The sequence below is a fragment of the Hemiscyllium ocellatum genome, chromosome 9 (genome assembly GCF_020745735.1).
Source record: "Hemiscyllium ocellatum isolate sHemOce1 chromosome 9, sHemOce1.pat.X.cur, whole genome shotgun sequence".
Classification (NCBI taxonomy): Eukaryota; Metazoa; Chordata; class Chondrichthyes; order Orectolobiformes; family Hemiscylliidae; genus Hemiscyllium; species Hemiscyllium ocellatum.
The window spans coordinates 114,308,574-114,332,828 of NC_083409.1; the positions used below are offsets into that span (position 1 = coordinate 114,308,574).

The window sequence follows — 24,255 nt, forward strand, 5'->3', positions numbered from 1 at the left end:
AGATCCTGTTATAATCTGAGGTCACCTTCTTCACTGTCCACTACACCTCCAATTTTGGTGTCATCTGCAAACTTACTAACTATACCTCTTATGCTCGCATCCAAATCATTTATGTAAACGACAAAAAGTTGAGGGGCCCAGCACTGATCCTTGTGGTACTCCATTGGTCACAGGCCTCCAGTTTGAAAAACAACTCTCTACCACCACCCTCTGTCTTCTACCTTTGAGCTAGTTCTGTATCCAAATGGCTAGTTCTCCCTGTATTCCATGAGATCTAACCTTGCTAATCAGTCTCCCATGGGGAACCTTGTTGAATGCCGGATCTAAAGTCCATATAGATCACATCTACTGCTTTGCCCTCATCAATCTTCTTTGTTACTTCTTCAAAAAACTCAATCAAGTTTGTGAGACATGATTTCCCACGCACAAAGCCATGTTGACTATCCCAAATCAGTCCTTGCCTTTCCAAATACATGCACATCCTGTCCCTCAGGATTCCCTCCAACAACTTGCCCACCACTGAGGTCAGGCTCACTGGTCTATAGTTCCCTGGCTTGTCCTTAGCACCCTTCTTAAACAGTGGCACCACGTTTGCCAACCTCCAGTCTTCCAGCACATCACCTGTGACTATCAATGATACAAATGTCTCGGCAAGAGGCCCAGCAATCACTTTTCTAGCTTCCTACAGAGTTCTTGGGTACACCTGATCAGGTCAACGTTGTTCCAGAACTAATTCTTTTGAACTTCAGAGAATACAGTTTCATTTCATTCTGTCTTTCATCACTGGAAAGATTGCCCATTGCAGAAATCAATCTAGTGAATTTTTGTTGCAGTTCTGCTGGGAAAGATTTCCTTACTCATGTACTGGAACTTGCATCAATGCCAACTTGGCCTTGCTACCTTGATTGTTTGTACCAATTTGTCAGTTTGTATTTCCTGTGTAATCCCTCCGATGTAGGCATTTAATACATTCTTAGCATTTAAAAATATTATGTTTCTCTATTCTTTCTAGCCATAGTTAATAGTTTCATTTTTGCACTTATGCCCATTTACTTAATCTCCCTACCTTCCTTTGGAGGTTCTTTGGTTCTCCTGTTAGTTTACTTGGAGAAAGTGAGGACTGCAGATGCTGGAGGCCAGAGTTGAAACGTGTGGTGCTGGAAAAACACAGCAGGCCAGGCAGCATCCGAGGAGCAGGAGAATCGACGTTTCGGGCATAAGCCCTTCTGTCAGTTTACTTTCCCACCTATCTTTGTATGATCAGCAAACTTGTGCTAGCTTCCTTCTTCTAGATTATTAATACAGATTTTAAAAAGTTGAGGCCTGAGCACAGATATTTCCATCATTATGAGGTGCATTGAGATATTAGTAATGACCCACATCAACTGCAGCCTCCCAGCCTGCCTTGATCCACTACAATTCACCTTCAGTCAGAATAGGTCCTTCACAGGCACCATCTCCCAAAGCTCTACTCTCATCCCAGGAACATCTGGATAACAAGGAAACCTATGTCAGACTCCTGTTTACTGACATTAGCTCCAACTTCAACACCATAATTCCAACCAAATTCATCTCCAAAGTCTGAGATGTAGAACTCTGCTCCCGGCTTCGCAACCATATCCTTGACTCCTGAACCCCAGACTGCAATCAGCAAGGACAGATGACAGCACCTCATCAATGATTATCCTCAACAAAGGTAATCCGCAAGGCTATGTACTCACCCTCTTTGTATATTCATTACACACTCATCACCATGTGGCCAAATCCAGCTGCAACTCCATTTGTAAGTTTGCTGATACCTCCATAGTGGGTTGGATCTCAAACAATGACAAGATGGAATACAGGGAAGAGAGAGCCTAGCATGGTGTCAAGACAACAACCTCTCTCTCAATGTCAGCAAAATGAAGGAGCTGGTCATCAACTTCAGGAAGCAGAGTGGAGGACACATCCCTTTCGGTATCAATGGTGCTGAAGTGGAGATGGTTGAGTGTGTCAAGTGATGATCACCAACAGTCTGTCCTGGTCCATCCAAGTCAACACGACAGTCAATAAAGCACACCAATGCCTCTGCTTCCTCAGGAGGCTAAGGAAATTCGGCATGTCCACAATGACTCTTACCAATTTTTATAGATGCACCATAGAAAGCATCCTATGCAAATACACCACAGCTTGGTATGGCAACTGCGCTGCCCAAGACTGCAAGAAATTACGGACAGTTGTGAACACAGCTCAGTCCATCACACAAACCAGCCTTCCACCTATTAACTCCATTCACACTTCCAGCTGCCTCGGGAAACCAGCCAACATCATCAAAGGCTCCTCCCACCCTGGTTAACCTCTATTCCACCCTCTTCCTATGGACAGAAGATAAAAAAATTGGAAATATGTACCGACAAATTCAGGAACAGCTTCTTTCCTGCTGTTATCAGACTTATGAATGGACCGCTCATATATTAGAGTTGATCTTTCTCTGCACCTTCTCTGTAGCTGTAACTCTATATTCTGCATTCTGTTCTATAAAGCTGATGTATTTATGTAAGGTATCATTTGTCTGGATAGCACACAAAACCATACTTTTCATAGTATTTCGGTAAATGTGACAATAATAAATCGAATCAAATCAAATCTAGATACTTGTAGCACTCAACTAATCACAATCTGCCAACCTGAACAGAATAGTGAAGAAGGCACATAGAACTCTTGCTACCATCAGTCATGCCACAGTGTGTAAGAGCAAGGAGGTGATGTTGGATTTTTACAGAACATTGCTCAGGCCCAGCTGGAGTACTGTGTGCAGTTCTGGTCACCTCACTACAGGGAATGGTGTGATAGCACGAGAGGGGATACAGATGTGGTACACCAGGATGTCGCCTGGGTTTGAAAAATTGAGTGACAAGGAGAGACCAGATCAGCTTGGATTGTTTTATTCAGAGTAGAGAAGGCTAAAGGGAAATGGTTGAGGTGTATAAGATTATGAGGGATATGGATAATGTGAATAGAGAGCAGCTGTTCCCCTTGGTTGAGGGGTCAATCATGGGAGGGCACAGTTTTAGGATCAGGGGCAGGAGATTCAGAGGGGATTTGGGAAATAAAAATTCACTCGGTAGGTGGTACCTGGGAAGGTAGCAGAGGCTGGAAACATTACAACCTTTAAAAAATATTTGGATGGGCATTCAAATATCACAACATTCAGGGATATGAGACAAGTGCAGGAAATTGGGATTAATGCACTTTTAGTGGTAGTTATGTCGGTGCAGACTCGATGGGCAGAAAGGCCTTTTCTGCACAGTATGATGCTTTGACAATAACCTGTTTATACCTACTCTGTTTTCTGCCTTTGAATAAATCCTCCCTCTATGCTAATACATTTTTTTTAATTCATTCTTTGGAAGAGGGTATCATTGGCTCAACAGCATTCATTCCCATCACTCATTGACCAGAGGGAAGTTAAGAGTCACCCACAGTGCTGATGGACTGGAGTCACCTGTAGGCCAAACCAGGTGAGGATGGTGGTTTCCTTCTGTAAAGGACAAAAGTGAACTAGATGGGTTTTTCCAACAATTGACAATGGTTTCATGGTCATCATTGGACTCTTTATTTCAGATTTTTATTGAATTCAAATTCCACTGTAATGTTGTGATATAAATGTAAGCATTTGCAGTTACATGAGTGCAATTGGGAGGCACAGTGGCTCAGTGACTAGTACTGCTGCCTCACAGCACTGGGGTCCCAGGTTCGATACCAGCCTCGGGCGACTGTATGGAGTTTGCACATTCTCCCCGTGTGTACGTGGGTTTCCTCCCACAGTCCAAAGATGTGCAGGTCAGGTGGATTGACTATGCTAAATTGCCCATAGTGTTAGGTGCATTAGTCAAAAGGGAAATGGGTCTGGGAGGGTCGGTGTGGACTGGTTGGGCCGAAGGGACTGATTCCACACTGTAGGGAATCTAATCAAACTCCACGCCACTGAAGAAACTTAACGACAAGTCAAAGCAGCCTGTCTGACTGGCCACCCAATCAACTGCCTGAAACATTCATGCACTCCATCACCAACAGGAGCCCTATATACTGCCCACAAGATGCACCAAGGATTTTCTGACAGCAGCTTCCAGTAAGATGGCAGCAGAGTAGGATGTTCCTGCCGGAACTCATCTGCTGTACCTGTTCAGTTAAAGTGTGGCTGCTTTAATGCAAGAAATGTCAGAAATAAGAATGATGAACTTAGAGCATGGATCAGTACTTGGGACAATGATGTTGTGGCCATAACAGAGACTTGGGTTTCACGGGGGCAGGAATGGTTGCTTGATGTTCCAGGGTTTAGAATGTTTAAAAGAACAGGGAGGGTGGAAAAAGAGGAGGGCGTGTAGCGTTGCTAATCAGAGAGTGCATCACAGCTACAGAAATGGACGTTTGTCTACTGAGTCAGTATGAGTTGAAGTTAGGAACAGTAAGGGAGCAGCCACCCAATTGGGGGTTTTCTACAGACCGACTAATAGCAGTATTGGGGTCTGTAGAAATGTGTTGGGTAGGTTATTAAGGTGGACAACCCCAGGACTGGATGGGATCTATCCCAGAATGCTGAGATAGGCGAGAGAAGAAATAGCTGGGGCCCTGACAGATATCTTTGTGGCATCATTAAACACAGGTGAGGCGCCGGAGGACTGGAGGATGCTCGTGTTGTCCCCCTGTACATGGAGAGTAGTAGGGATATTCCAGATAACTACAGAACAGTGAGCCTGACGTCAGTGGTGGGAGAGTTGCTGGGGAAGGTACTGAGGGATAAAATCTATTTATATTTGGAAAAGAGTCAGCTTATCATTGATGGGTAATATGGTTTTGTGTGGGGGAGATCATGCCTTACCAAGAGTTCTTTGAGGAAGTGACGAAGTTTATAGATGAAGGAAGGGTTGTAGATATCGTATACATGGACTTTAGTTCCCCATGGTAGACTAATAGAGAAAGTGAAGTCACATGGTGTGCAGGGTGTTCTAGCTAGGTGGATAAAGAACTGGTTGAGCAACAAGAGACAGAGAGTAGTAGTTGAAGGGAGTTTCTTGAAATGGAGAAAGGTGACCAGTGGTGTTCCACAGGGGTCAGTGCTGGGGCCACTGTTGTTTGTGATATACTTGTATATACATATACATGTTGTTTGTGATATAGCACTGTTGGTATGATCAGCAAGTTTGCAGATGACACGAAGATTAGTGGAGTAGCAGAAAGCATAAGGGACTGTCAGAGAATACATGAGGATATACATAGACTGGAGAGTTGGGCGGAGACGTGGCAGATGGAGTTTAATCCAGGCAAATGTGAGGTGATACATTTAGGCAAGTCTAATTCTAGAGCGAATTATACAGTGAACGGAAGAGCCTTGGGAAAAGTTGATGAACAGAGGGGCTCTATCTGGGAGTGCAGGTCCATTGTACCCTGAAGGTTGCTGCACAGGTGGATAGAGTGGTCAAGAAGGCATATGGTATGCTTGCCTTCATTGGATGGGAATTGAGTATAAGAGCTGGCAGGTCATGTTAAAATTGGTTCGGCCACATTTGGAATACTGTGTACAGTTCGGGTCACCACATTACCAAAAGGATGTGGACGCTTTGGAGAGGGTGCAGAGAAGGTTTACGAGGATGTTGCCTGGTATGGAAGGTGCTAGCTATGAAGAGAGGTTGAGTAGGTTAGGTTTGTTTTCATTAGAAAAAAGGACATTGAGGGGGGACCTGATTGAGATTTACAAAATCATGAAGGGTATAGCCATGCTACATTGCCCATAGTGTTAGGTGCATTAGTCAGAGGGGAAGTGGATCTGGGTGGGTTACTCTTTGGACGGTCAGTGTGGACTGTTGGGCTGACGGGCCGGCTTCCACACTTTAATGAATCTAATCTAATCTAGACAGGGTAGATTGAGATAGGCTTTTTTCCAGGGTGAAGGATTCAATAACGAGAGGTCAGGCTTTCAAAGTGAGAGATGAAAATATTTAAGGAGGATACACGCGGCAAGTACTTCACACAGAGGGTGGTGGGTGTCTGGAACTCGTTACCAGCAGAGGTGGTAGAGGCAGGCACGGTAGATTCATTTAAGATGTATCTGGACATCTTAAATGAGTAGGTGGGCAGCAGAGGGTATTGGGCGACAGGTTTAGACAGTAGATTTGGATTGGCTCAGGCTTGGAGGGCCGAAGGGCCTGTTCCTGGGCTGTAAATTTTCTTTCTTCTTTCTTTGTTCAGTAGGGAGCTTCAGTAGGGAAATTGGAGAACTCATAGGTGGGCAGATTTTGGAAAAATGCAGATGTAGCAGGGTTGTTGTTATGGGTGATTTCAACTTTCCCAATATCGACTGGAACCTCCTAAGTGCAGATAGTTTGGATGGAGCCGTTTTTGTCAGGTATGTTCAGGAGGGTTTCCTTACTCAGTATGTGGACAGGCCGATGAGCGGAGAGGCCATTTTGGATTTGGTGCTCGGCAATGAGCCAGGACAGGTGTCAGATCTCATGGTGGGAGAACACTGTGGTGACATTGACCATCACTGCCTCACATTTACCATAGCCATGGAGAGGGAAAGGAGCAGTTACCAAGGGAAAGTATTTAATTGGGGAAAAGGAAATTATAATCCTATCAGACAGGAGTTGGGAAGTACAGACGGGGAGCAATTGTTCCACAGAAAGGGCACAGCAGACATGTGGAGACTATTTAAGGAGCAGTTGTTGCGAGTGATGTATAAATTTATTCCTCTGAGACAGGTAAGAAGAGGTAAGATTAAGGAACCTTGGATGACGAGAACAGAGGAACTTCTCATCAAAAGGAAGAAGGCAGCTTATGGAAGGGGGAGGAAGCAAGGATCTAGCACAGTTTTAGAGGATTACAGGCTTGCTAGAAAGGAGCTCAGAAAGGGACTGAGGAGATCCAGGAGGGGGCACATGAAAGGCTTGGCAGGAAGGATTAGGGAGAACCCAAAGGCATTTTACTCATAAATAAGGAATAAGAGAATACTCAGGGAGAAGGTAGGGCTGATCAGGGATAGCAAAGGGAACTTGTGTGTGGAGTCTGAGCAGGTAGGGGAAGCCCTAAATTAGTTTTTTGTTACATTTTTCACCAAGGAAAGGGACCTTGTAGTGAATGAGAACTTTGAGGAGCTGGGAAACAGGCTTGACCAGATCAAGATTGATGAAGTTGATGTGCTGTAAGTTTTGGAAAACATTAAGATTGATAAGTCCCAGGGCCTGACCAGATTTATCCTAGGTCCTTTCAAGAAGGGTAATAGTGAAATCCCTGACAATTAAAAACCAGTCAGTCTTATGTCTGTGGTCAGCAAAGTTTTGGAAAGACTTCTGAGGGATAGGACAGCATGGTTTTGTGAGGGGCATGTCATGCCTCAAATCTTATTGAGTTCTTTGAGGAGGCAACGAAACATCGATGACAGTCGAGCAGTAGATGTGGTGAAGATGGACTTCAGCAAGGCATTGAGTAAGGTTCCCCATGGTTGGCTCATTCATTAAGTCAGGAAGTATGGGATACAGGGAGATTTGGCTATCTGGATTCAGAATTGGCTGACTGACAGAAGGTAGAGAGTGGTTGTAGATACAAAGTATTCTGGCTGGAGGTTAATGTTGAGTGGGGTCCCACAAGGCTCGTATCTTAGGCCTCTGCTCTTTGTAGCTTTTATAAATGACTTGGATGAGGAGGTTGAGGGGTGGGTTAGTAAATATGCAGATGACATAAAGGTTGGAGGTGCCGTTGATAGTAGTGAGGGCTATTGCAGGCTGCAGCGTGACATAGACAGGATGCAGAGCTGGGCTGAGAAATGGCAGATGGAGTTCAACCTGGATAAATGTGAAGTGATGCATTTTGAAAGGTGGAACTTGAATGCTAAATCTAGGATTAAGGACAGGATTCTTGGCAGTGTAGAGGAACAGAGGGATCTTGGTGTTCAAGTACATAGATCCCTCAATGATGGTGATACTGTGTATAACTGAAATGTAACTATGATCATACTGTGTATAAGTGTAATGTAATGATGGTCATACTGTGTGTAGCTGTAATGTAACTATGGTCATGCTGTGTGTAGCTGTAATGTGATGATGGTCATACAGTGTATAACTGTAATGTAGCAATGGTCATACACTGTGTAGCTGTAATGTAACTATGGCGATACTGTGTATGGCTGTAATGTAGCAATGGTCATACTGTGTGTAGCTGTAATGTAATTTTAGCCATGCTGTGTAACTGTAATCTATGGTCATACTGCGTATAATTGTAATGTAATGATGGTCATACAATGTGTAGCTGTAATGTAATTATGGTCACACAGTGAATAACTAATGTAACAACAGTCATACTGTGTGTAGCTCTAATGTATCTATGGTCATTCTATATACAACTGTAATGTAACTATGGTGATACTGTATGTAGCCGTAATGTAACTATGGTCAGACTGTGTATAACCATAATGTAACTATGGTGATACAGTGTGTAGCTGTAATGTAACGATGGTCATATGATGTATAACTGTGATGTAACTATGGTCATACTGTGTATAACTGTCATATAACTATGGTGATACTGTGTGTAGCTGTGATGTAACTGTGCTGACACTGTGTTTAATCGTAATGTAACGATGGTCATACTGTGTGTAACTGTAATGTAACTGTGTTCATGCTGTGTATAAGTTTAATGTAAATGTGGTGGTACTGTGTGTAACTGTAATGTAATTATTGTCATACAGTGTATAACTGTAATGTAACTATAGTCATACTGTGTATGACTGTCATGTAACGATGGTCATACTGCATGTAGCTATAATGTAAAGATGGCCATACTGTGTATAACTGTAATATAATGATGGTCATACTGTGTGTAGCAGTAATGTAATGATGGTCATACAATGCATAACTGTAATGTAACTATGGTATTCCTGATGAAGGGCTTTTGCCCGAAATGTCGATTTCGCTGCACTTTGGATGCTGCCTGAATGTTCAACACTGTCCTAGCTTGGATCATAACAGAGGGCCTCATGTGGAGCAGTGTTAGTGTCTCTATCTCTTGGTTCGGAGGCCCATGTTCAAGTTGTACCTGCTCAAGAGCATAATTTATCCGAAGAAGTTGGTCAAAATATATCTATCTCCATGATTTAGAGGTGCCCGTGTTGGACTGGGTCGTCAAAAGTTAGAAGTCACACAACACCTGGTTATAATCTAACATTCCTGATGAAGGGCTCCAGTCTGAAACGTCGATTTTCCTGCTCCTCGGATGCTGCCTGACCTGCTGTGCTTTTCCATCAACACTCTCTCAACTCGGATCTCCAGCATCTGCAGACCTCACTGTCTCCTTATAGTCCAACATGGTTTATTTGGAGGTTCTGGTGAAGGAGCAGCGCTTTGAAGGCTAGTGTCTCCAAATAACCTGTTGAACTATAACCTGGGGTTGGGTTGACTAAAACCTGGTGATGTAGGAGGTTTAACTCAGTCTATAATAGTATTTTCTTCACTGCTCTTGAGTCAGAAATCTGGAACTCTTTCCATGACAGAACCACGGCATTTACCTACTCCGCTCGGACTGTAGTGAAAGAAGGCAGCTCACCACCACTTTCTCAAGATCTATAATGCTGGACAATAAATTCCAAATTGGATTGTGATGTGCACATCCCAAAAACAATTCTTTAAAACGTTTGCCTGAATGACTTCTTTCAGTTCTGGTTATAATGGAAGTGTTGCTTGGCAATTTGAGCACTTTGACAGGTCCCAGCTGCTGCTTTGATTCCTCGGTCCACGCGCCAGGGAGTTTTATTTTGTCCTGTGATTGTATTCCAACATTCCACAGTGAGCGTCTCGGTTTATTTTTGGCCTGGTTTATCAGCAGGGTCACTCTGTGGAAAACACTCTTATTGTTGGGAGAAAGGGAGTGACATCCCACCTTTCTAAAAGCCGACAAGAGAAGAAACACGATGGGAAACTACAAATCCAGGCCGAACCAGACCTGCACAGGTAAAAGAATCTCTGTGAGGCTGAAATGAATGTTAATGTGAAGATCAAAACAGCTATAGTAAAAATGTGTCTGCTCATTCCATGTGTAATGCAGATATCAGACTTTGTGCTCAGTGTGTTAGTATGACAGACTGTGCCTCTGTAATACATTAATTCTTGCTGCTTTGGAAACACCCCTCATACCTCCCTCCCAGATCATACCAGTGCTTTTTCTCTGTTAAATTACTGACCTTTCTGCTTGGAGATTTGATGGTCATTCTGTACTCAACCAAGGCACCAAATTCCCAATTAAGAGCAGAACAAACAACAGCAAGAATAGGCCAGTCTGAGGGCTGATATGGTGGTGTGCCCTACCTGTGGGCCAGAAGGTGCAAGTTCAGGACCCATCTGCCCTAGACATGTCTGAATAGATCGGTTAAAAATATCTCAACTGTTCAGCTCCTCAAACCTGCTTTATCATACAGTAAAATCAGGACAGATCTGACCTTGGCCTTAACTCGCTGTTCTTGTCTGTTGCTCATAAATGTAGAATTCAAATATCTGTCCATCTTAAGTTTGAATATACTCAGTAAATCAGCCTGAGATTCACAGCACTCAATGTGAGGCCCACATGATGTGTTGCCTCTCTCGTTTCAGTGTCTGGGACAGCGTGGAGTGGGTGTTGAGCCAGGGAAGGCAGTGAGCCAGGGATTGTGGCACATGATGTCATGCAGAGAGTTGGTATTCATGTCTAATGGTCAGATTTATAGGAAATAAGGAAGATGTTAAAAAGCAGGACCTCAAAGTGGTCATCCCAGAACTATTCCCAGAGTTATGTGCAGACTAGAGTAGAAGTGGAGTCAATATGTGGGTTGAGGCGTGATGCAGGATCGTGGATCCCAGAGTCCTTTCCGGAGACACCTACCCAATAGAAACATACTGGACCTGAACAGAATCGGCACCAATGACCTCGGTGGAAATATTCACTTGTGTCATTGGGAAAGGTCTGAACTGACAACAGGGTGGACATCAGAAACAACAAATGAAGAAGAATAAAGGGCACTAAAGAATAAGACATAGGAGCAAAAATTAGGCCATTCTACCCATCTAGTCTGCTCTGCCATTCAATCATGGCTGTTAGGTTTCTCAACCCCATTCTCCTGCTTTCTCCCGTAACCCTTGATCCCCTTGACATAGAACATCGAACATTACAGCTCAGTACAGGCCTTTTGGCCCTTGATGTGCCGCGCTGTGAAATTGATCTGAAGCCTCTAACCTACACTATTCCATTTTTATCCAGATGTTTATCCAATAGCCATTTAAATGCCCTTAAAGTTGGTCAGTCTCTTACTGTTGCAGGCAGGGCATTCCATGCCCCTACTACTCTCTGAGTAAAGAAACTACCTCTGACATCTGTCTTAGATCTATCATCCCTTAGTTTAAGGCTATGTCCCCTCATGCTAGCCATTATCATCCTAGGAAAAAGGCTCTCACTGTCCACCCTATCTAACCCTCTGATTATCTTGTTTGTCTCTATTAAGTCTCATCTTAACCTTCTTCTCTCTAGTGAAAACAGCCTCAAGTCTTTCAACCTTTCCTCATAAGACCATCTCTCCATACCACGCAACATCCTGGAAAATCTCCTCTAAACCCTTTCCAAAGCATCCACATCCTTCCTATAATGTGGTGACCAGAACTGTATGCAATACTCCAAGTACAGCTACAGCATGACCTCATGGCTCTGAAACTCAATCCCTCTACCAATAAAAGCTAACACACCGTACGCATTCTTTACAACCTGGGTGGCAACTTTCAGGGATCTATGCAATTGGACACCAAGATCTCTCTGCTCATCTACACTGCCAAGAATCTTACACTTTTCCGTATTAAACTCCATTTGCCACTTCTCAGCCCAGCTCGGCAGCTTTTCAATGTCCCTCTGTAACCTGCAACATCCTTCAGCACTGTTCACAACTCCACCGATCTTAGTGTCATCCACAAATTTACTAACCTATCCTTCTAAGCCCTCATCCAGGTCATTCATGAATATGACAAACAGCAGTGGCCCCAAACTAGATCCTTGCAGTACACCACTAGTAACTTATCCCATCAACCACCACCCTCTGCTTTCTTTCAGCTAGCCAATTTCAGATCCAAACCACTAAATCATCCTCAATCCCATGCCTCCGTATTTTCTACAATAACCTACCATGGGGAACCTTACCAAACACCTTACTGAAATCCATATACACAACATCAACTGCTTTACCCTCATCCACCTGTTTAGTCACCTTCTCAAATAACTCAATAAGATTTTTGAGGCATGACCTACCCTTCACAAAACCATGTTGACTATCTCTAATCATCATATTCCTCTCTAGATGATTATAAATCCTATCTCTTATAACCTTTTCCAACACTTTACCCACAACCGAAGTAAGGCTGTCTGGTCTATAATTACCAGGATTGTCTCTACTCCCCTTCTTGAGCAAGGGAACAACATTTGCTATCCTCCAGTCTTCTGGCACTATTCGTGTAGACAATGACAATATAAAGATCAAAGCCAAAGCCTCTGTAATCTCCTCCCTCGCTTCCCAGAGAATCCCAGGACGAACCCCATCCAGCCCAGGGGACTTATCCATTTTCACACTTTCCAGAATTACTAACACCTCCTCCTTGTGAACCTCAATCCTGTCTAGTCTAGTAGCCTGGATCTCAGTATTCTCCTTGACAACATTGTCTTTTTCCTGTGTGAATACTGACAAAAAATATTCATCGCCTCTTCTATCTCTTCAGACTCCACACACAACTTCCCACTACTGTTTTTGACAGGCTCTAATCTTACTCTAGTCATTCTTTTATTCCTGACATAGCTATAGAAAGCTTTGCGGTTTTCCTTGATCCTATCTGCCAAAGACTTCTCATGTCCCCTCCTGGCTCTTCTTAGCTCTCTCTTTAGGTCTTTCTTGACTAACTTATAACTGTCAAGCATCCTAACTGAGCCGTCACGTCTCATCCTAACATAAGCCTTCTTCTTCCTGTTGACAAGAGCTTCAGCTTCTTTAGTAAATCACGGTTTCCTCGCTCGACCACTCCCTCCCTGCCTGACAGGTACAGACTTATCCAGGACACGCAGTAGCTGTTCCTTGAATAAGCTCCACATTTCAGTTGTGCCCATCCCCTGCAGTTTCCTTCCCCATCCAATACATCCTGAATCTTGCCTAATAGCATCAGAATTGTCTTTACCCCAGCTAAAGCTCTTGATAATCAAGAACATATCCATCTCTGTCTTAAATATACTCAATGACCTGGCCTCCACAGCCTTCAGTGGCAATGAATTCCATCGATTCCCCACTCTCTGACTGAAGAGTGTCGGACAGTACCAGAGAAGACAGTTGTATGACACTAGACAGCATAAGGCGAAGATCTGCAAAAATTGCACCAACAACTTTACAATGCATGTATGTGAATGTATAAAGTCAGGTGAATGAGAATAGTGAGCTCCGAGCACTAATAGTTCTGTGGGAATATGATCTGTTATAATAATAGAAACATGGCTTTAAAATGGCGAGCCTGGTGTCAGAAACCCAATGGGAATGGAATGTTGGAAATGAAGCCCGCAACTCACAAATGTAGAAATGACTAGTTTAATCACTGTTTCGGTTAATTTGCAAAACCTTTACTGCTGCCAAGGAAAAAAGAAACTCATAAATATGAAAGAAATAATTGCATATTTATTATGAACAAACTTATCCTTTAGCATGTGACACACTGAAGGTTTAGCTGCAAACTATGCACAAACAAGGCAGACAGTTCTGTGAAATATCACATGTACATTGGATTAATTACAGTGTGGAAACAGGCCCTTCAGCCCACACCGACCCACCAAAGTGCAACCCACCCAGACCCATTCCCCTATACCTAACACTACGGGCAATTTAGCATGGCCACTTCACCTAACCTGCATGTCTTTGGACTGTGGGAGGAAACCGGAGCACCCGGAGAAAACCCACGCAGACACGGGGAGAATGTGCAAACTCCACACAGTCAGTCGCCTGAGGCGGGAATTGAACCCAGGTCTCTGGCACTGTGAGGCAGCAGTGCTAACCACTGTGCCACCATGCCATCCATGACGTAGAAAGCATCAGCTAAAGGGAGTGGCTTTCTGTGGAGCTAGGATCCAAAATACATGGCTGGAATGAGGTGTTTTTCTTACAGTTCAATTGGTTTTGGACAATGGTATCACTGTCACCTGCAGGAAATCCTTAATTAGGCAGCCAGTCACTTACACCCAGGTCTTGGCTTGAGTTTAAAGTTTTTCTTTCCAGAGTCTTCGTTGCTTCTTTTCCACTCACAGAGTGGAACAGAGGCCTGTCAGGGCTGGAAGGCTTTCCAGAGGTCTGAGTACAAATATCCCTCCAATTTTGCTTTGTGTATACAGAAATGTATAATCATACATCACTCTCATTGCCCCGAATAGGATCCACCTACTTTTCACTATCTGCTTATTGTTTAGATACTGATGGGAGACCCTACAACAACTTCATATGTGTATTAACAATCAGCCAATGCAGCACCATTTCTGGTACCGATCTTTCCACCAGAGAAATTCAAGATAAAAGACCCATTTTATAGATCAGTAAATTATCAAATGTGCTGAGCATAATCCCCAATTTTTCAAACAACCTCAACAAATCAAATGCGGAACAAAGTAGCACACTTCTCTGCTACATGAGAAGATCATCACATCATGTGTTATTTAGACAACAGATAAATGAGAAATATGTTTGACAACTTCATTGCTGATCAATAGTTCACTTCAAGAAGAAATAAGACACTGGCGAGATCATGCTTCCATAGCAGATACCAGCCCTTAGGAGGGTCTGTCGATAGCTTTATTAAAAAACTACGTGTGCTATTTACATCATACAACTGTTGAAATGTATATCAAAAGTTCATTTGCAACACAATCATCATTGGTGTTCAGATAAATCAGTTATTGATCTTCAATTAAAAAAAAACTTGGGAATAAGCAAATCAAATAGCAGTAAACACTAAGTCTGGAAAATTGTTCAAGAAACATAACAGAGGAAAAGTTCCAAGATGAGGCAGATCTCTCAACCAAAACATGCCCCATTCACAACAACTTCAGTGTGAAATCCTAAGCAAATTAATGTGATGATATCTTGTCACAGGCATGGTTCCAAAATTCCATATTAACAAAGACAAAAGTGCCCAGCCTTATATCAACAACATATTCTTATGGTTCATCATCCAATGCAGATGATAATGACATGGAGTGGTCAATGACCACGGGCATAGATGTAAGTGAATGGGCAGGAGGTTTAGAGGTGTTATGAGGAAAACAACTTGCACCGACAAGGTGGTGGGAATCTGAGGTGCACTGCCTGTGGGATGGGAGAGGCAGAATCCCTCATTGCGTTGAAGAAGGATTTAGATGCACACTTATGATGCCAAGGCATACAAGGCTGTGGGTCAAGTGCAGACAAATGGGATTTGTATAGTTAGGTGGTTGTTTTTGACCAGCTGAGGCCAAATGGCTTTCTCTGTGCTGTAGCTCTGTCTGTCCCCATGACAGTGAAGGAGCAACGACACAATTTCCCCAGATACTCCTGCAGTTACATCAACTGTCCATTCAGGGCATTGAGTAAAAAGTGAGGTTTGCAGATGCTGGAGATCAGAGCTGAAAATGTGTTGCTGGTTAAAGCACAGCAGGTTAGGCAGCATCCAAGGAACAGGACCACCAGATCAATACACTCCAGATACAGCAGAAGGCAGCAAAGATAAACAAGACACTCACCAACTTCACCTCACAGATTTGTCATAAGCTTTCCTCACCATCCAATGACAGAGATGAAGCGAATGAAGAACATGGAGATGGGTGGGAGAAATGAGAACAAACATACAGAAAATATTGCAAAACGATGGAACCAAAGTAAATCATTTGCAAATGTATAAACATGTTAGTCACTGTTTACAACAGGGATAAAAAGCTGGGAGAGGGGTCATGTAAGGGTCATGTAAGGGTTTTACGGATCTTTAGGCCCTTGGTCAATCTGAACAGCAGCAGCAACAGAGTGAAGGAAAATGAACCTGGAGCTGATGAGCAGGATAAGTACCAAGGGAGTAGGGTCAGTGGGAGTGACCCTGGGGGCGGATTTTGGGGCACAGCTGAAGTCAAGACTGAAAAGATGACCAAGGCTTGACTGCTCAAGAACCAGGTTTGCAGATTTAGTTAATTGGAGAAAGATAAAGTACTCACTTTTTGTGGTTGTAGTCTGCATAATACAGAGAGTGGGAATGAGAGACCCAGGTTTGATGATGAGTGGATTAGATTGTGTTATCAGTTCCTGAATTATTGATAAAATTGATTTAGTCGATGGGATTCACAATGGCAGGAGAACACGACTCTGTGGAATGCTCCTCCTGCAATACATGGAGAGGATGAACAGCTCGATGTTGTGCTCTCTATTAGTACTACCAACCTGGGCAGGAAGAGAGAGGATGTCCTGCAAAGGAGGTTCAGGAGGTTCGGTAGGACGTTGAAAAGCAGGAGCTCTGGGGTTGCAATCTCAGGACTACTTCCTGTGCCAAGTGCCAGTGAGGTCAGGAATAGGAAGCCTGTGTTATTGTGGAACATTAAAACCTACTTTCCATATTTCATGCAGAACCAGTAGAATTCATTAACATGTGTCAATGAGACTCTCATGGGAATTTTCACCAGAATACTATGGGTCTGATTGGAATTAAATCTTTTCTATGGTGCAAAGCGATTTACTGCAATGTGAGCAGGCATGAGTGATTCAATAAAATTGTGGATATTTGAGAAGATGGAATTATTTTTCTGAGAGAAGAGAAGGTTCAGGGGAGTTTAATCGAAGTGCTGTGACAAATTAAATAAGGAAAGCCCTTGCTTCCAATGTTGGAAAAGTCAACATTCAGAGGACACAGATTGACAGCAATATGTAAAAAAGAGGCAGGGGCATAAGGATAATTTGATCTGATTTGGTTTATTATTGTCACATTTACTGAGATATCGTGAAAAATATTGTGCGTGCTATCCAGACAAATCATACCTTTCATAAGTACATCAGGGTAATAGAACAGAATGTCAAATATAGTGTTACAGCTACAGAGAAGGTGCAGAGAAAAGATCAACTCTAATATATGAGAGATCTGTTCTTAAATCTGATAATGGCGGGGATGAAGCTGTTTTTGAATCTGTCAGTACCTGTGTCCAAACATTTGTACTTTCTGCCTGATAAAAGAGGGTGGAAGAGAGTGTAACCGGGGTGGGAGGGGTCTTTGAAGATGTTGGCTGCTTTCCAAAGGCAGCAGGAAGTATAGACAGAGTCAATGGATGGAAGGCTGGTTTACGTCGTGGACTGGACTATGGTCACAATTCTCTGTCATATCCTGTGGTCTTAAGCTAAGCCGTTTACTAAATGAAGCTGTGATGCATCTGGATTGACACACAATCATTTACACACAATCTGATGAGCTCTGTGACTGGAGTTACATACTCCTTTAGGCTGCCTAATGAGATCTTAAATGTGGACCAGTCCACTGACTCCAAGCAGTAACATATAAGCTCACAGAGTCACAGAATTATAGAGATGTACAGCAAGGAAACAGACCCTTCAGTCCAACCTGTCCATGCCGACCAGATATCCCAACCCAATCTAGTCCCACCTGCCAGCACCTGGCCCATATCCCTCCAAACCCTTCCCATTCATATACCTATCCAAATGCCTTTTAAGTGCTGCAATTCTACCAGCCTCCACCACATCCTCTGGCAGCTCATTCCATACACGTACCACCCTCTGCATGAAAAATTTGCCCCTTAGGTCTCTTTTATATCTTTCTCCTCTCACCTAAACCTATGCCCTCTAGTTCTAGACTCTGCCACCCCAGGGAAAAGACTTTGTCTATTTACCCTATCCATGCCCTTCATAATTTTGTAAACCTCTATAAGGTCACCCCTCAGCCTCCAACGCTCCAGGGAAAACAGCCCCAGCCTGTTCAGCCTCTCCCTGTAGTTCAAATCCTCCAACCCTGGGAACATCCTTGTAAATCTTTTCTGAACCCTTTCAAGTTTCACAACATCTTTCTGATAGGAAGGAGACCAGAATTGCACGCAATATTCCAACAGTGGCCTAACCAATGTCCTGTACAGCTGCAACATGACCTCCCAACTCCTGTACTCAATACTCGGACCAATAAAGGAAAGCATACCACACACCTTCTTCCTATCTACCTGCGACTCCACTTTCAAGGAGCTATGAACCTGTACTCCAAGGTCTCTTTGATCAGTAACACTCCGTAGGACCTTACCATTAGTGTATAAGTCCTGCTAAAATTTGCTTTCCCAAAATGCAGCACCTCACCTTAATCTAAATTGAACTCCATCTGCCACATCTCAGCCCATTAGCCCATCTGGTCCAGATCCTGTTGCAATCTGAGGTCACCCTCTTCACTGTCCACTACACCTCCATTTTGGTGTCATCTGCAAAGTTACTAACTGTACCTCTTATGCTCACATCCAAATCATTTATATAAATGACAAAAAGTAGAGGACCCAGCACCGATCCTTGTGGCACTCCACTGGTCACAGGCCTCCAGTCTGAAAAACAACCCTCCACCACCACCCTCTGTCTTCTACCTTTGAGCCAGTTCTGTATCCAAATGGCTAGTTCTCCCTGTATTCCATGAGATCTAACCTTGCCAACCAGTCTCCCAAGAGGAACCTTGCCTTACTGAAGTCCATATAGGTCATGTCCACCACTTTGCCCTCATCAATCGTCTTTGTTACTTCTTCTCAAAACTCAATGTGTTACCTCAGACCACCACTGTGTGACTTTCTGTACCAGATCCTGCTTTTTCTGCTTTGTAAATCTGGAGAAGGAGAAGAGACTTATGGTCTGATTTTGGAGGATGGAGGGGTAGGTATTTTGATGTTTGAATATCAATGGCCCACAGTGTTGGGGTCTGTGATGGGACAGAGCATGTGTTATCTTGGTAGCACTCATGTGTTGTTGTGATCTGGAATGTGCTGCCTGAATGGGCATTGGAAATAAGTTCAATAATAACTTTCACAAAGGGAATTCGAGAAATACTGGAAATGGTAAAATATGTCAGGAGATGGGGATTAATGTCTGTCCACTGAAAAGTGGGATTAAATGTTTCCCTCTTTTGAAGAGCTTGTGCAACCACAATAAGCAGCCAATGGGCTGCTCTGTACTGTCGGATTGTATAGTTCAGTTCATGCTGCAGTAGGTGGAGGTGAAATTATGAATAACCTGCTTAAGGAAGAAATTTGTTGAGAGGAAGAGATTTTAACTAAAATGTGTTGTTTCTTCTGAGATGAATGGAAGAAGAAAGTGAGTGAATCTTATGGTGCTGTGGTCGAGAGACTGGAGGATGATCTGTGCATTAAAGACAACGAACTTCTGGAACTTAAGCATGTCTTCAGGTAAGGAGCAGGAAAGTCTGATATTGTTTTTAATTATTTTGGAGTTTGAAAGGATCTAGTGTCAGGCCCAGACAACTTGGTGACCTACTTGATCGTGAGGGAAGTTTCAGCCTCCATGTTCTCTCTATTGTCAAAGACCAAAGACTATCAGTTACCAACTTTGTTATATTTCTGATCTCTATCATGTCTCAGCTCCTCTGTTATAGAGTCACAGAGTCCTACAGCACAGAGACAGGCCCTTTGGCCCAAATTGGACCATGACAACCAAAATGTCCGTCCACACTAACCCCATTTCCCTGCATTTGGCCTGTATCTTTCTAAACCTTTCCTGTCCATGTATTTGTCCAAATGCCTTTTAAATGTTGTTAATGTACCCGCCTCAACCACTTCCACTGGCAGCTCATTCCATATGCGTACCACCCTCTAACCTTAACCTGATGTCCTCTAACCCTCAATTCCCCAACCTTGGGGAAAGGATTGAGTGCATTCAATCTATCCATGCCTCTCATAATCTTATACACCTCTATAAGACTCCCCCCTCAGTTTCCTACACTCTAAATCTTGTCCTAACTTGACCAACCTCTCCCTATAATTCAGACCATTGAGCCCTGGTAACAATCTTGTAAATTTCCAGCTTAATAACATCCTTCCTATAGCAAGGTGACCAAAGCATAACACACTATCCAAGTGCAGCCACACCAATGTCCTGTACAACTGCAACATAACTTCCCAACTTCTACACTCAGTGCCCTGACTGATGAAGGCCAATGTGCCAAAACCCTTCCTCACTGCCCTGTCTACCTGGGACTCCACTTTCAGAGAACCATGCACCTGAACTCCAAGGTCCCTCTGTTCCACTACACTCCTTAAGGCCCCACCATTCATCATGAAACTCCTACCTTGATTTTACTTTAAAAAATGCAAGACCTCACACTTATCTATATTAAACCCCATTTCCCATTTCTTGGCCCACTCCCCCAGCTGATCAATTTCTGATAACTTTCCTCACTCTCCATGATACTGCCTACTTTAATTGTCATCTGCAAACTTACTAAACCTGCCCTGTACATTCTCATCCAAATCATTGATAACAAACAGCAATGGGCCCAGCACCGATCCCTGAGGCACCACCACAAGTCACAGGCCTCCGCATCCTTCCACTATTACCCTCTGTTTCCTACCATTAAGCCAATTGTGTATCCAATTTGTCAGCTCCACCTGGATTCCATGTGATCTAACCTTCCAGAGCAGCCTATCATGTGGAATCTTAACAAAGGCCTTATTGAAATCCATACAAACCGTCCTGCTCTCATCAACCTTCCTGGTCACTTCATCAAAAAACTCTAACAAATTTGTGAGGCATGATCTCCCATCCACACAGCCACGCTGACTGTTCCTAATCAAATCCTGTCTTTCCAAATGCATGTATATCTTATCCCTCAAAAACTTCTCAAGTAGCTCACCCACCACAGATGTTAGGCTTACTGGTCTATAGTTCCCAGGATTTTCTTTGCAACCCTTCTTAAATAATGGCACAACATTCTTCACCCTCCAGTCTTCTGTGACCTCACCTGTGGCTGACAACGATGCAAAAAAAATCAGCCAGGGCCCCCAAAATTGCTTCCCTAACCTCTTGCAGTTTTCTTAGATATATCTGGTCAGGACCAGGAGATTTAACCACTTTTATACATTCTAATGCATCCAATACCTTCTCTTCTGTGATGTGGACGGTCCCCAAGATATCACCACTAACTTCCCCAAGTTCCCAAGTCTTCATGTCTTTCTCCACGGTAAACACAAAGAGAAATATTCATTGAGAACCTCTCCCATCTCCTGCGGTTCTACACAGACGTGGTCACTTTGGTCCTTGAGGGCCCTACACTCTCTCTCTCTAGTTATTCTTTTTCCTTTAACATACTTAAAGAACCTCTTTGGATTCACCCTAATCTTCTAAGCCCAGAATATCTCGTGCCCCCTTTTCACCCTCCTGATTTCCTTCTTCAGTAAAGTCCTGTATTCCCTATATAGCTCCAGGGATTCCCTTGATCCCAGCTGCCTGTTCCTGAGCCACACCTCCTCTTTTTCTGGTCAAAGCCTCAATATCTCTTGTCATCCTGGGTTCTCTATGCCTGTCAACCTTGCCCTTCACCCTCACGGGAACATACAGACCGTGAACTCTCGCTCTCTCAGTTTTCAAGGATTCCCACTTGCCGCGGTCTCTGCCGACAAACAAACTACTCCAATCAACTTCTGAAAGCTCCTATCGCATTCCATCAAAATCCACCTTGCTCCAGTTTAAAGTAATGTACAGTAGAGTAGTTTTAATTTGTCATTTCTACCTCATACAACTGATATTGTAAAAAACAAGACAGTGTTCCTCCGGGACCAAGGTGCTACATGGACAGCACGAGCTACACAATCGTACAAAGGGCAGCATAAAGTGCATTAGAAGTGGAAAACACAAATTTCAGTGTAATAAAGGAATGATAATTAATAGACATTGTTCCAGCAGCACTTCAAAGTCGTGCAAAGAATTCCAGATGTAAAAGAGCCGACTTATGCAGTGTTAAGGAGCCTGATGGCTTGGGGGAAGAAACTGTTGCACAGTCTGGCCATGAAAGGCTGAATGCTAGAACATGTGGACCAGTCTTGTCCCTCTCCATAACTATTTTAAAATTAATGGAACTATGATCACTGGTCCCAAAGTGCTCCCTCACTGTAACCTCTGTCGCCTGTCCTGTCCTATTTCCCAAGAGTAAGTCGAGTTTTGTCCCTTCTCGAATAGGACCCTCTATAAACCCCATGCTTGAGGAAACTTTCCTGAAGACACTTAACAGATTCCACCCCACTTTACCCCTTAACATTCTGGCAATCCCAGTCTATATTAGGAAAATTAAAGTCCCCACCTTGATAACCCTATTGTTCCTTCAAGTCTCCCAATTTCCCTGTGTATTTGTTCCTCTAGTTCCCATTAATTATTTGGTGGCCTATGGTACAACCCCAATAACATCACCATTTACACCTAATTTCTTAGTTCCACCCACAAAGCCCACTAATCCTCCAGTTCCTGTTGTTGGAACTGTTATTCATAGTTTTTTTACCTTCGAATGTGAGTATTCCAGCAAGCTGTAACTCATCTCCCATTTTCCACCCTGTTCAAAATTCAGTTTATCATACTGTGGACCAGCTCACAGCTCACACCAACACCCAGACAAATAGATGGATGAGCACATCAGTTATAAGGAGGAGTAGGCCACTCGGCCATTCAAGCCTGCTTCCCCATTCAAATTGACCACGATCTACTTACTCAACATTTCCACATAAAGTGGACCACTTTCCAAACTGTTGCTTATCCAGATTCTATCCAATTTGCTGTAAAAATCTTAACTACAACTTCCAAGTTCCAAAGAATCATGGCCCTCTGTGAGAAAAATAAATCCTTCTTATCTCTGTGTTAAATGTGTATTCCCTTATTTTTACATCGTGACCCCTAATTCTAGATTCTCCCACAGCAGGAAACATTCTCTTCACATCCACCCAGTAAAGAGTCCTCAGAACTTCAGCTGTTTCAATCAAATTGCCTCTTACTCTTTTAATCTTCTGTTAATAAACATTTAGCTTGTCCAATCTTTCTTCACCAGAAAAGCCATTCATCTACCCATATTCCCCCATGCTCACTAACCTACCTTGGTTCTCAGTGTTTTGTCACCATATCCACAAACATGCTCTCCCTCCACCACTGCCGCTCAATAGTGTGTGGACTATCTCCAAGATGCACTGCAGAAACTCACCATAGATCCTCAGACAGCACCTTCCAAACCCACAACCACTTCCATCTAGAAGGACAAGGGCAGTAGATAAATTGAAACCACTTTCAAGTTCCCCTCTAAGCCACTCACCATTCTGACTTGGAAATATATTGCTGTTCCTTCAATGTCACTGGGTCAAAATCCTGGAATTCCCTCCTTAAGGGCATTGTGGTCTACCCATAGCACATGGACTGCAGCGGTTCAAGAAGGCAGCTCACCCCCACCTTCTCAACGGGCAACTAGGGACAGGTAATACATACTGACCCAGCCAGCAATGCCTATGTCCTATGACTGAGTATTAAAAACTGGAATTCACAACACCTGAATTGTTCTTTGTTGGCATTTATGGTCAAATATCTGGGCACTTTTGAAAGAGATGAGATCAAAATGTATTTTTTGAACAGGATCAATTATACGTTCTGCTGTGGTTTCAGAGATTGAATTCTGGAAAATATCCTTCTTTCCAGCTCAGACGAAGCCTTTAGTAAAGTGAACATGAACTACCGGACAAAGAGTGGCTTGTCTCTACTTCATCTCTGCTGCATTTGTGACGGTGAGTCACTTCCAGGCTTAACTATCCCAAAGACCTCCTGATACTCTCCCACTCTCAATCCCTCCTCAACCCCTCCATCTCCACTCCTGTCTCCTCAACATCTACGTTTTTGGCTAAATGTTTGATTATATAATATTTCCTAACATGGCTCAGTTTTGACAGTTTTATAATAATTCATGGGAAAATACCGAGGGAGAATTTACAAGAATCACAGATTCATACAGCATGAAGGATGCCATTCAGTCAGTCCTGTCTCTACTGGTTCTTTGATGGAGTTACAGTTTAGCCCACTTACCCATTCTTTCTCCACAATGCTGCATTTTATACTCCTCCTTCCAGTGTTTCCCTGGTTCCTGTGTGAAAGTTCTGATTGAATCTGCTCCCACTGCCCTCTCAGGCAGCACCTTCCAGATCCCAACACCTCACTGTGTAAAACAATCC

At 43.3% G+C, this 24,255-nt stretch overlaps 1 protein-coding gene across 1 annotated transcript in view; it reads left to right on the plus strand.

Moving 5' to 3' along the window:
- The first annotated feature begins 9,894 nt into the window (after positions 1-9,894).
- Positions 9,895-24,255, plus strand: part of tnni3k (TNNI3 interacting kinase) — a 143,467-nt gene continuing 129,106 nt past the window's right edge. Inside the window, exons 1-3 of the mRNA XM_060830672.1 lie at positions 9,895-9,980; positions 19,344-19,452; positions 23,729-23,814. Coding sequence (XP_060686655.1) covers positions 9,941-9,980; positions 19,344-19,452; positions 23,729-23,814 — 235 coding nt within the window. The 5' untranslated portion in view covers positions 9,895-9,940. The remainder of the gene's footprint in view (positions 9,981-19,343; positions 19,453-23,728; positions 23,815-24,255) is intronic.